We start from the raw sequence: 13,246 nt of genomic DNA, 5'->3' as shown, positions 1-13,246 counted from the left end.
CTCACCGAGTACACCCCTCCCCGTCTCTGTGACCTCCTCACCGACTACACCCCTCCCCGTCTCTGTGACCTCCTCACCGACTACACCCCTCCCCGTCTCTGTGACCTCCTCACCTACTACACCCCTCCCCGTCTCTGTGACCTCCTCACCTACTACACCCCTCCCCGTCTCTGTGACCTCCTCACCTACTACACCCCTCCCCGTCTCTGTGACCTCCTCACCTACTACACCCCTCCCCGTCTCTGTGACCTCCTCACCTACTACACCCCTCCCCGTCTCTGTGACCTCCTCACCGACTACACCCCTCCCCGTCTCTGTGACCTCCTCACCGACTACACCCCTCCCCGTCTCTGTGACCTCCTCACCGACTACACCCCTCCCTGTCTCTGTGACCTCCTCACCTACTACACCCCTCCCCATCTCTGTGACCTCCTCACCGACTACACCCCTCCCCGTCTCTGTGACCTCCTCACCTACTACACCCCTCCCCATCTCTGTGACCTCCTCATGTACTACTCCACTCCCCATCTCTGTGACCTCCTCACCGACTACACCCCTCCCCGTCTCTGTGACCTCCTCACCGACTACACCCCTCCCCGTCTCTGTGATCTCCTCATGTACTACACCCCTCCCCATCTCTGTGACCTCCTCACCTACTACACCCCTCCCCGTCTCTGTGACCTCCTCATATACTACACCCCTCCCCGTCTCTCTGACCTCCTCACCGACTACACCCCTCCCCATCTCTGTGACCTCCTCACCTACTACACCCCTCCCCGTCTCTGTGACCTCCTCATCTACTACACCCCTCCCCGTCTCTGTGACCTCCTCACCGACTACACCCCTCCCCGTCTCTGTGACCTCCTCACCTACTACACCCCTCCCCGTCTCTGTGACCTCCTCATGTACTACACCCCTCCCCATCTCTGTGACCTCCTCACCTACTACACCCCTCCCCATCTCTGTGACCTCCTCACCGACTACACCCCTCCCCATCTCTGTGACCTCCTCACCTACTACACCCCTCCCCGTCTCTGTGACCTCCTCATGTACTACACCCCTCCCCGTCTCTGTGACCTCCTCACCGACTACACCCCTCCCCGTCTCTGTGACCTCCTCACCTACTACACCCCTCCCCGTCTCTGTGACCTCCTCATGTACTACACCCCTCCCCGTCTCTGTGATCTCCTCACCTACTACACCCCTCCCCGTCTCTGTGACCTCCTCACCTACTACACCCCTCCCCGTCTCTGTGACCTCCTCACCTACTACACCCCTCCCCGTCTCTGTGACCTCCTCATGTACTACACCCCTCCCCGTCTCTGTGACCTCCTCACCTACTACACCCCTCCCCATCTCTGTGACCTCCTCACCGACTACACCCCTCCCCGTCTCTGTGACCTCCTCACCTACTACACCCCTCCCCATCTCTGTGACCTCCTCACCTACTACACCCCTCCCCGTCTCTGTGACCTCCTCATGTACTACACCCCTCCCCGTCTCTGTGACCTCCTCACCGACTACACCCCTCCCCGTCTCTGTGACCTCCTCACCTACTACACCCCTCCCCGTCTCTGTGACCTCCTCATGTACTACACCCCTCCCCGTCTCTGTGATCTCCTCACCTACTACACCCCTCCCCGTCTCTGTGACCTCCTCACCGACTACACCCCTCCCCGTCTCTGTGACCTCCTCATGTACTACACCCCTCCCCGTCTCTGTGATCTCCTCACCTACTACACCCCTCCCCGTCTCTGTGACCTCCTCACCTACTACACCCCTCCCCGTCTCTGTGACCTCCTCACCTACTACACCCCTCCCCGTCTCTGTGACCTCCTCACCCACTACACCCCTCCCCGTCTCTGTGACCTCCTCACCGACTACACCCCTCCCCGTCTCTGTGACCTCCTCATCTACTACACCCCTCCCCGTCTCTGTGACCTCCTCATGTACTACACCCCTCCCCGTCTCTGTGACCTCCTCACCTAGTACACCCCTCCCCGTCTCTGTGACCTCCTCACCTACTACACCCCTCCCCATCTCTGTGACCTCCTCACCGACTACACCCCTCCCCATCTCTGTGACCTCCTCATGTACTACACCCCTCCCCGTCTCTGTGACCTCCTCATGTACTACACCCCTCCCCATCTCTGTGACCTCCTCACCTACTACACCCCTCCCCGTCTCTGTGACCTCCTCACCTACTACACCCCTCCCCGTCTCTGTGACCTCCTCATGTACTACACCCCTCCCCATCTCTGTGACCTCCTCACCTACTACACCCCTCCCCGTCTCTGTGACCTCCTCACCGACTACACCCCTCCCCGTCTCTGTGACCTCCTCACCTACTACACCCATCCCCATCTCTGTGACCTCCTCATGTACTACACCCCTCCCCGTCTCTGTGACCTCCTCATCTACTACACCCCTCCCCGTCTCTGTGACCTCCTCACCTACTACACCTCTCCCCATCTCTGTGACCTCCTCACCTACTACACCCCTCCCCATCTCTGTGACCTCCTCACCTACTACACCGCTCCCCATCTCTGTGACCTCCTCACCTACTACACCCCTCCCCATCTCTGTGATCTCCTCATCTACTACACCCCTCCCCGTCTCTGTGATCTCCTCATCTACTACATCCCTCCCCGTCTCTGTGATCTCCTCATGTACTACACCCCTCCCCATCTCTGTGACCTCCTCACCTACTACACCCCTCCCCGTCTCTGTGACCTCCTCACCTACTACACCCCTCCCCATCTCTGTGAACTCCTCACCTACTACACCCCTCCCCGTCTCTGTGACCTCCTCACCTACTACACCCCTCCCCATCTCTGTGACCTCTTCACCTACTACACCCCTCCCCGTCTCTGTGACCTCCTCATGTACTACACCCCTCCCCATCTCTGTGACCTCCTCACCTACTACACCCCTCCCCATCTCTGTGACCTCCTCACCGACTACACCCCTCCCCATCTCTGTGACCTCCTCACCTACTACACCCCTCCCCGTCTCTGTGACCTCCTCACCGACTACACCCCTCCCCATCTCTGTGACCTCCTCACCTACTACACCCCTCCCCGTCTCTGTGACCTCCTCACCGACTACACCCCTCCCCGTCTCTGTGACCTCCTCACCTACTACACCCCTCCCCGTCTCTGTGACCTCCTCACCTACTACACCCCTCTCCATCTCTGTGACCTCCTCACCTACTACACCCCTCCCCATCTCTGTGACCTCCTCACCTACTACACCCCTCCCCATCTCTGTGACCTCCTCACCTACTACACCCCTCCCCGTCTCTGTGACCTCCTCACCGACTACACCCCTCCCCGTCTCTGTGACCTCCTCACCTACTACACCCCTCCCCATCTCTGTGACCTCCTCATGTACTACACCCCTCCCCATCTCTGTGACCTCCTCACCTACTACACCCCTCCCCATCTCTGTGACCTCCTCGTGTACTACACCCCTCCCCGTCTCTGTGACCTCCTCACCTACTACACCCCTCCCCGTCTCTGTGACCTCCTCATGTACTACACCCCTCCCCGTCTCTGTGACCTCCTCATCTACTACACCCCTCCCCATCTCTGTGACCTCCTCACCTACTACACCCCTCCCCATCTCTGTGACCTCCTCACCTACTACACCCCTCCCCGTCTCTGTGACCTCCTCACCGACTACACCCCTCCCCGTCTCTGTGACCTCCTCACCTACTACACCCCTCCCCATCTCTGTGACCTCCTCATGTACTACACCCCTCCCCATCTCTGTGACCTCCTCACCTACTACACCCCTCCCCGTCTCTGTGACCTCCTCACCTACTACACCCCTCACCGTCTCTGTGACCTCCTCACCGACTACACCCCTCCCCGTCTCTGTGACCTCCTCACCTACTACACCCCTCCCCGTCTCTGTGACCTCCTCACCTACTACACCCCTCCCCGTCTCTGTGACCTCCTCACCTACTACACCCCTCCCCGTCTCTGTGACCTCCTCACCTACTACACCCCTCCCCGTCTCTGTGACCTCCTCACGTACTACACCCCTCCCCGTCTCTGTGACCTCCTCACGTACTACACCCCTCCCCGTCTCTGTGACCTCCTCACCTACTACACCCCTCCCCGTCTCTGTGACCTCCTCACCTACTACACCCCTCCCCGTCTCTGTGACCTCCTCACCTACTACACCCCTCCCCGTCTCTGTGACCTCCTCACCTACTACACCCCTCCCCGTCTCTGTGACCTCCTCACGTACTACACCCCTCCCCGTCTCTGTGACCTCCTCACGTACTACACCCCTCCCCGTCTCTGTGACCTCCTCACCTACTACACCCCTCCCCGTCTCTGTGACCTCCTCACCTACTACACCCCTCCCCGTCTCTGTGACCTCCTCACCTACTACACCCCTCCCCGTCTCTGTGACCTCCTCACCTACTACACCCCTCCCCGTCTCTGTGACCTCCTCACCTACTACACCCCTCCCCGTCTCTGTGACCTCCTCACCTACTACACCCCTCCCCGTCTCTGTGACCTCCTCACCTACTACACCCCTCCCCGTCTCTGTGACCTCCTCACCTACTACACCCCTCCCCGTCTCTGTGACCTCCTCACCTACTACACCCCTCCCCGTCTCTGTGACCTCCTCACCTACTACACCCCTCCCCGTCTCTGTGACCTCCTCATCTACTACACCCCTCCCCGTCTCTGTGACCTCCTCACCTACTATACCCCTCCCCATCTCTGTGACCTCCTCACCTACTACACCCCTCCCCATCTCTGTGACCTCCTCACCGACTACACCCCTCCCCGTCTCTGTGACCTCCTCACCGACTACACCCCTCCCCGTCTCTGTGACCTCCTCACCGACTACACCCCTCCCTGTCTCTGTGACCTCCTCACCTACTACACCCCTCCCCGTCTCTGTGACCTCCTCATCTACTACACCCCTCCCCGTCTCTGTGACCTCCTCGCCTACTACACCCCTCCCCATCTCTGTGACCTCCTCATGTACTGCACCCCTCCCCATCTCTGTGACCTCCTCACCTACTACACCCCTCCCCATCTCTGTGACCTCCTCACCTACTACACCCCTCCCCATCTCTGTGACCTCCTCACCTACTACACCCCTCCCCATCTCTGTGACCTCCTCACCTACTACACCCCTCCCCATCTCTGTGACCTACTCATGTACTACACCCCTCCCCATCTCTGTGACCTCCTCACCTACTACACCCCTCCCCATCTCTGTGACCTCCTCATGTACTACACCCCTCCCCATCTCTGTGACCTACTCATGTACTACACCCCTCCCCATCTCTGTGACCTCCTCATGTACTACACCCCTCCCCGTCTCTGTGACCTCCTCGTGTACTACACCCCTCCCCGTCTCTGTGACCTCCTCACCTACTACACCCCTCCCCGTCTCTGTGACCTCCTCACCTACTACACCCCTCCCCATCTCTGTGACCTCCTCATGTACTACACCCCTCCCCGTCTCTGTGACCTCCTCACCTACTACACCCCTCCCCATCTCTGTGACCTCCTCATGTACTACACCCCTCCCCGTCTCTGTGACCTCCTCATGTACTACACCCCTCCCCGTCTCTGTGACCTCCTCATGTACTACACCCCTCCCCATCTCTGTGACCTCCTCACCTACTACACCCCTCCCCGTCTCTGTGACCTCCTCACCGACTACACCCCTCCCTATCTCTGTGACCTCCTCACCTACTACACCCCTCCCCATCTCTGTGACCTCCTCATGTACTACACCCCTCCCCGTCTCTGTGACCTCCTCACCTACTACACCCCTCCCCGTCTCTGTGACCTCCTCACCTACTACACCCCTCCCCATCTCTGTGACCTCCTCATGTACTACACCCCTCCCCATCTCTGTGACCTCCTCGTGTACTACACCCCTCCCCGTCTCTGTGACCTCCTCACCTACTACACCCCTCCCCGTCTCTGTGACCTCCTCACCGACTACACCCCTCCCCGTCTCTGTGACCTCCTCACCTACTACACCCCTCCCCATCTCTGTGACCTCCTCATCTACTACACCCATCCCCGTCTCTGTGACCTCCTCACCTACTACACCCCTCCCCGTCTCTGTGACCTCCTCACCTACTACACCCCTCCCCATCTCTGTGACCTCCTCACCGACTACACCCCTCCCCGTCTCTGTGACCTCCTCACCTACTACACACCTCCCCATCTCTGTGACCTCCTCACCTACTACACCCCTCCACGTCTCTGTGACCTCCTCACCTACTACACCCCTCCCCATCTCTGTGACCTCCTCACCTACTACACCCCTCCCCGTCTCTGTGACCTCCTCACCTACTACACCCCTCCCCATCTCTGTGACCTCCTCACCTACTACACCCCTCCCCGTCTCTGTGACCTCCTCACCTACTACACCCCTCCACGTCTCTGTGACCTCCTCACCTACTACACCCCTCCCCATCTCTGTGACCTCCTCACCTACTACACCCCTCCCCATCTCTGTGACCTCCTCACCTACTACACCCCTCCACGTCTCTGTGACCTCCTCACCTACTACACCCCTCCCCATCTCTGTGACCTCCTCACCTACTACACCCCTCCCCATCTCTGTGACCTCCTCACCTACTACACCCCTCCCCATCTCTGACCTCCTCATGTACTACACCCCTCCCCGTCTCTGTGACCTCCTCACCTACTACAACCCCTCCCCATCTCTGTGACCTCCTCACCGACTACACCCCTCCCCATCTCTGTGACCTCCTCACCGACCACACCCCTCCCCATCTCTGTGACCTCCTCATGTACTACACCCCTCCCCATCTCTGTGACCTCCTCACCGACCACACCCCTCCCCATCTCTGTGACCTCCTCATGTACTACACCCCTCCCCATCTCTGTGACCTCCTCATCTACTACACCCCTCCCCGTCTCTGTGACCTCCTCACCGACTACACCCCTCCCCGTCTCTGTGACCTCCTCACCTACTACACCCCTCCCTATCTCTGTGACCTCCTCACCTACTACACCCTTCCCCGTCTCTGTGACCTCCTCACCTACTACACCCCTCCCCATCTCTGTGACCTCCTCATGTACTACACCCCTCCCTGTCTCTGTGACCTCCTCATGTACTACACCCCTCCCCATCTCTGTGACCTCCTCACCTACTACACCCCTCCCCATCTCTGTGACCTCCTCACCTACTACACCCCTCCCCGTCTCTGTGACCTCCTCATGTACTACACCCCTCCCCATCTCTGTGACCTCCTCACCGACTACACCCCTCCCCATCTCTGTGACCTCCTCACCTACTACACCCCTCCCCATCTCTGTGACCTCCTCACCTACTACACCCCTCCCCATCTCTGTGACCTCCTCACCTACTACACCCCTCCCCGTCTCTGTGACCTCCTCACCTACTACACCCCTCCCCATCTCTGTGACCTCCTCATGTACTACACCCCTCCCCGTCTCTGTGACCTCCTCACCGACTACACCCCTCCCCATCTCTGTGACCTCCTCACCTACTACACCCCTCCCCGTCTCTGTGACCTCCTCACCTACTACACCCCTCCCCATCTCTGTGACCTCCTCATGTACTACACCCCTCCCTGTCTCTGTGACCTCCTCATGTACTACACCCCTCCCCATCTCTGTGACCTCCTCACCTACTACACCCCTCCCCATCTCTGTGACCTCCTCACCTACTACACCCCTCCCCGTCTCTGTGACCTCCTCACCGACTACACCCCTCCCCGTCTCTGTGACCTCCTCATCTACTACACCCCTCCCCGTCTCTGTGACCTCCTCACCTACTACACCCCTCCCCGTCTCTGTGACCTCCTCACCTACTACACCCCTCCCCGTCTCTGTGACCTCCTCACCTACTACACCCCTCCCCATCTCTGTGACCTCCTCACCTACTACACCCCTCCCCATCTCTGTGACCTCCTCACCTACTACACCCCTCCCCATCTCTGTGACCTCCTCAGGTACTACACCCCTCCCCATCTCTGTGACCTCCTCATCTACTACACCCCTCCCCGTCTCTGTGACCTCCTCACCTACTACACCCCTCCCCGTCTCTGTGACCTCCTCACCTACTACACCCCTCCCCGTCTCTGTGACCTCCTCACCTACTACACCCCTCCCCGTCTCTGTGACCTCCTCACCTACTACACCCCTCCCCGTCTCTGTGACCTCCTCACCTACTACACCCCTCCCCGTCTCTGTGACCTCCTCACCTACTACACCCCTCCCCGTCTCTGTGACCTCCTCATGTACTACACCCCTCCCTGTCTCTGTGACCTCCTCATGTACTACACCCCTCCCCGTCTCTGTGACCTCCTCATCTACTACACCCCTCCCCGTCTCTGTGACCTCCTCACCTACTACACCCCTCCCCGTCTCTGTGACCTCCTCACCTACTACACCCCTCCCCGTCTCTGTGACCTCCTCACCTACTACACCCCTCCCCATCTCTGTGACCTCCTCACCTACTACACCCCTCCCCATCTCTGTGACCTCCTCACCTACTACACCCCTCCCCATCTCTGTGACCTCCTCATGTACTACACCCCTCCCCATCTCTGTGACCTCCTCACCTACTACACCCCTCCCCGTCTCTGTGACCTCCTCACCTACTACACCCCTCCCCGTCTCTGTGACCTCCTCACCTACTACACCCCTCCCCGTCTCTGTGACCTCCTCACCTACTACACCCCTCCCCGTCTCTGTGACCTCCTCACCTACTACACCCCTCCCCGTCTCTGTGACCTCCTCACCTACTACACCCCTCCCCGTCTCTGTGACCTCCTCACCTACTACACCCCTCCCCGTCTCTGTGACCTCCTCACCTACTACACCCCTCCCCGTCTCTGTGACCTCCTCATGTACTACACCCCTCCCCATCTCTGTGACCTCCTCACCTACTACACCCCTCCCCATCTCTGTGACCTCCTCACCTACTACACCCCTCCCCGTCTCTGTGACCTCCTCACCTACTACACCCCTCCCCATCTCTGTGACCTCCTCATGTACTACACCCCTCCCCGTCTCTGTGACCTCCTCATGTACTACACCTTCCCTATCTCTGTGACCTCCTCACCTACTACACCCCTCCCCGTCTCTGTGACCTCCTCACCTACTACACCCCTCCCCATCTCTGTGACCTCCTCACCTACTACACCCCTCCCCATCTCTGTGATCTCCTCATCTACTACACCCCTCCCCGTCTCTGTGACCTCCTCACCTACTACACCCCTCCCCGTCTCTGTGACCTCCTCACCTACTACACCCCTCCCCATCTCTGTGACCTCCTCACCTACTACACCCCTCCCCATCTCTGTGACCTCCTCATGTACTACACCCCTCCCCGTCTCTGTGACCTCCTCATGTACTACACCCCTCCCCGTCTCTGTGACCTCCTCGTGTACTACACCCCTCCCCGTCTCTGTGACCTCCTCGTGTACTACACCCCTCCCCGTCTCTGTGACCTCCTCACCTACTACACCCCTCCCCATCTCTGTGACCTCCTCACCTACTACACCCCTCCCCGTCTCTGTGACCTCCTCACCTACTACACCCCTCCCCGTCTCTGTGACCTCCTCATGTACTACACCCCTCCCCGTCTCTGTGATCTCCTCGTGTACTACACCCCTCCCCGTCTCTGTGACCTCCTCATGTACTACACCCCTCCCCATCTCTGTGACCTCCTCATGTACTACACCCCTCCCCGTCTCTGTGACCTCCTCACCGACTATACCCCTCCCCATCTCTGTGACCTCCTCATGTACTACACCCCTCCCCGTCTCTGTGACCTCCTCACCTACTACACCCCTCCCCGTCTCTGTGACCTCCTCATGTACTACACCCCTCCCCATCTCTGTGACCTCCTCACCTACTACACCCCTCCCCGTCTCTGTGACCTCCTCATGTACTACACCCCTCCCCGTCTCTGTGACCTCCTCATGTACTACACCCCTCCCCGTCTCTGTGACCTCCTCATGTACTACACCCCTCCCCGTCTCTGTGACCTCCTCATGTACTACACCCCTCCCCGTCTCTGTGACCTCCTCGTGTACTACACCCCTCCCCGTCTCTGTGACCTCCTCATGTACTACACCCCTCCCCGTCTCTGTGACCTCCTCATGTACTACACCTTCCCTATCTCTGTGACCTCCTCGTGTACTACACCCCTCCCCGTCTTACAGCTGCAGATGCAAGAATCCGTTTCTACCCCGTCCCTCCAGGATTCACTCAGTCGCTCTGGGATTCTCTCTCAATGTCACTCCCTGATTCCCTCCCCCCGCTGCTCCAGAGTTCCTCCCCCCCCCATCATTCCAGCCACTGATGAACCCAGGACTGGTCTGTGAGCAGCTTACCTCATACTCCAAGTCCTCCGATCGATCCACTTCATGGTGACCGCTGTCCATGTAGTCATTAGCTTCGTAGAAATCGTTGCCGAGCGCGGGGCTGTGGGCAGAGCAATGGAGCAGGGGTCAGTGCACAGGGAGAGGAGGGTGAGCCAGTTGCAGTCCAAACCCCCTCTGGAATATCTCCACACTCTCCTCTGGGGGTGCACGCAGGGAACAGTCCGCGTTTATACAGGGTGTGGGTCAGTGTACACAGTCCCTCTTTATACAGGATGTACTTGACCGTACACAGACCCTGTGTGGAGTCTTTGTTAACATACATAGTCTACACTTGGTTTGTGTTACTGAACGCAGTCCCCACATCCCCGTGTTGTGTGGGACGTGTATAACTGTGCACGATCCCTGTGTTGGGTACATTTTACAGTACGCTGTCCCCATTCACCGTTCCCCACCCCCTGTGTGTGTGAGGTTCGTGTTACTAGGTCGTGGTGTGCGTTCTGTTCCCCGAACCCGCTGCGCCCACATCTGCCTGGCCCGCTTTGCGCCAGAGATACTCACAGATCAGACAGGACATACGGTTCCAGCAGAACGGGGGGCGGAGACGGGGGCCGGGCCTTGCTCAGGGCCATGATGTGCTCGAAGGTGATGTCCGTCTGGGTCCCGTTGTCCACCAGCTGGGGCTCCGGGGCCGTGGCCGCTGCCGCCTTCCCCCGCGGGCTGCGCCGCATCACTTGGATGACCAGGGGCTCCCTGGGTAGGCGGAGGGTCTCTGCTGGCGTCTCCTGGCTCACCCTGCACGCCTCCTTCCCGTGAAGCTGCGGGGAGACAGCGGCACACGGTCAGAGGAGGGGAAATGCCGAGGGCCCTGTGGCAGAGGGGACAGGATGAGGTTTCCACGGGGTAAAGGGAAGGCCAAAGGCCCCTCAGTGGAGGGGCACTATAGAGAGGGGAGTGAACTCATGGTAGAGTGGAGTGGCGGAGGCTCCCCACGACAGACGCGAGCGGCCCACAGAATACAAATCTAAACTGAAATTACACAAGACAGGGGTGACAGATGATAAAACAGGGTATTATTTACCATTCAGCAGGCACCGCCTCAAGAAGGCAATGCCCACATTCAAATATCCCCACCATCCAGGCCGTGCCATCTCCGCAGGGCTCCCTGGGCAGGAGGCACAGAAACCTGAAGGCTCCCGCGGCCTCTTCGGTTCTTGAACCCGCTGGCACATCACCGACTCACTGCCACCATTTTGCACGACCGAGGTTTCCGCTTGTTCAGATGGCAAAGAGATTTGTCCCACGTACCTCGAAAGATTCAGCGTGTCGATGACGGACACGGTTCGAGGACGTGGAAGTGTCACCACGCCACTGGCACCGAGACTCGTTGTGGAATTGGAACGTGTGAGGGAGCCAGTGCGCTTGGATGAGAGGGTCACAGGGAAAACGTACATGTTCTTTACAGACAGTGGTAGGAAGTGAACATGGGTTGCCGGTGCTGGAACCTCTTGCACTGTTCCGGGTGTCTCCGTGTCTTTGGAAAGTCAATGTTGAATTTATTGCCAAGTCCAAGTTGTCATAGCCGGGGAAGGTAGTGGGGTTAAGCTGCCACTACCTATTACATGCTCCCGATGGGGTGCGTCTCTGACAACCAAGTGGTTTAGCTATTAATCGCGGCAGAACTGTTTCTACTGACAGGAGAGGGGGCAAAGGAAGGTGACTGGCCAGTTAAAACCGGTCGCTTCGGGCAGATGGGGCTCGTCACCCAGTAGGAAAACTCTGATCACAGATTCCCACTGCCACTCCTGGGGAAGGTTTCAGGAGTAAACCCCGAGGGAAAATCAAGAGCTGGGGTCCTTAACACAGTGCCACACTGACCGGCAACTCCTTGTGATGCCGAACTGCGTGGGTCTCTGCTGTTCCTTTGGACTCGTCAGCTGCCTGGGGAGGGGAAGCAACAGCTCGCTCTCCATGTCACATAGCCCTGGCTTGCTTTTAAAATGCAACGTCTGCGGTCGACCCCAACCAACTGCGGCGCTCCTCAATGCACGGGTCCATGCATGCATTGGTGCGGAGAAACACTCGCTTGCAACAGCCTCAGATTCGCAACAGGGACACAAAGTAAACGTGGATCATACACAGCATTTACCATAAAGGGGAAAAATTGTGTTCAGAGGAGATTATAGACACAAGGGACCCTGCAGGTGCTGGAAATCCAAGCGACACACACAAAGCGCTGGAGGCACTCAGCAGGCCGGGCAGCGTCCGCGGACGTGATAAACGGTTGACGTTTCGGGCCGAGATCCTTCATCGGGACAGGAAAAGAAGGGGGAAGAGGGGGCTGGGGGTAGGGAAGAAGGGCAAGTTAGAAGGTGATAGGTGAAGCCCAGTGGGTGGGGGCAGGGGAATGAAGTGAGAAGCTAGGTAGGGAGAAGTGGAAAAGGCAGAAGGAATCTGATAGGAGAAAAGAGGGAGAAAGGGAAGGTGGGAAGGCTCCAGGGGAAGGTGACAAGTAGGTGAGGAGAAGAGGTAAAAAGCCAAAGTGGGGAACTGAGGAGGAGGGAGAAAACTATCAGAAGTTGGAGAAATCGACGTTCTTGGCACTGGGTTGGAGGCAGCCTAGATGAAGGATGAGATGTTCCTCCTCCACCCTGAGAGCCAGCTCATCATGACAGAAGAGGCGGCCGTGGACCAACATGTCAGAATGGGAACGGGGATAGGAATTTAGATGGAAGCTCACGAGAATGGTCCCAGGACTGAAAGGGTTAACATATGAGGAGAGTTTGAAGGCCCTGGGCCTCGCATTAGGGTGGCCCTGACAATAACTACTCAGTCAGTATTAATAAACCAAGGAACTTCAGGAGAGGGAAG

The 13,246-nt window shown here is 58.5% G+C and overlaps 1 protein-coding gene across 2 annotated transcripts in view; it reads right to left on the bottom strand.

The window, feature by feature from the left end:
* LOC140716029 (PDZ domain-containing protein 4-like) overlaps positions 1-13,246 on the bottom strand; it is a 93,609-nt gene that overhangs the window by 60,885 nt on the left and 19,478 nt on the right. For both annotated transcript variants that reach the window (XM_073028688.1, XM_073028689.1), the window contains exons 2-3: positions 10,937-11,193; positions 10,388-10,478 (exon numbers count right to left, since the gene is read on the bottom strand). In XM_073028688.1, the coding sequence (XP_072884789.1) occupies positions 10,388-10,478; positions 10,937-11,106 (261 nt within the window). In that variant the 5' untranslated portion in view covers positions 11,107-11,193. The remainder of the gene's footprint in view (positions 1-10,387; positions 10,479-10,936; positions 11,194-13,246) is intronic.

This window comes from Hemitrygon akajei, chromosome 24 (genome assembly GCF_048418815.1).
Source record: "Hemitrygon akajei chromosome 24, sHemAka1.3, whole genome shotgun sequence".
NCBI lineage: Eukaryota > Metazoa > Chordata > Chondrichthyes > Myliobatiformes > Dasyatidae > Hemitrygon > Hemitrygon akajei.
This window is presented reverse-complemented; position numbering and strand designations above follow the sequence as displayed.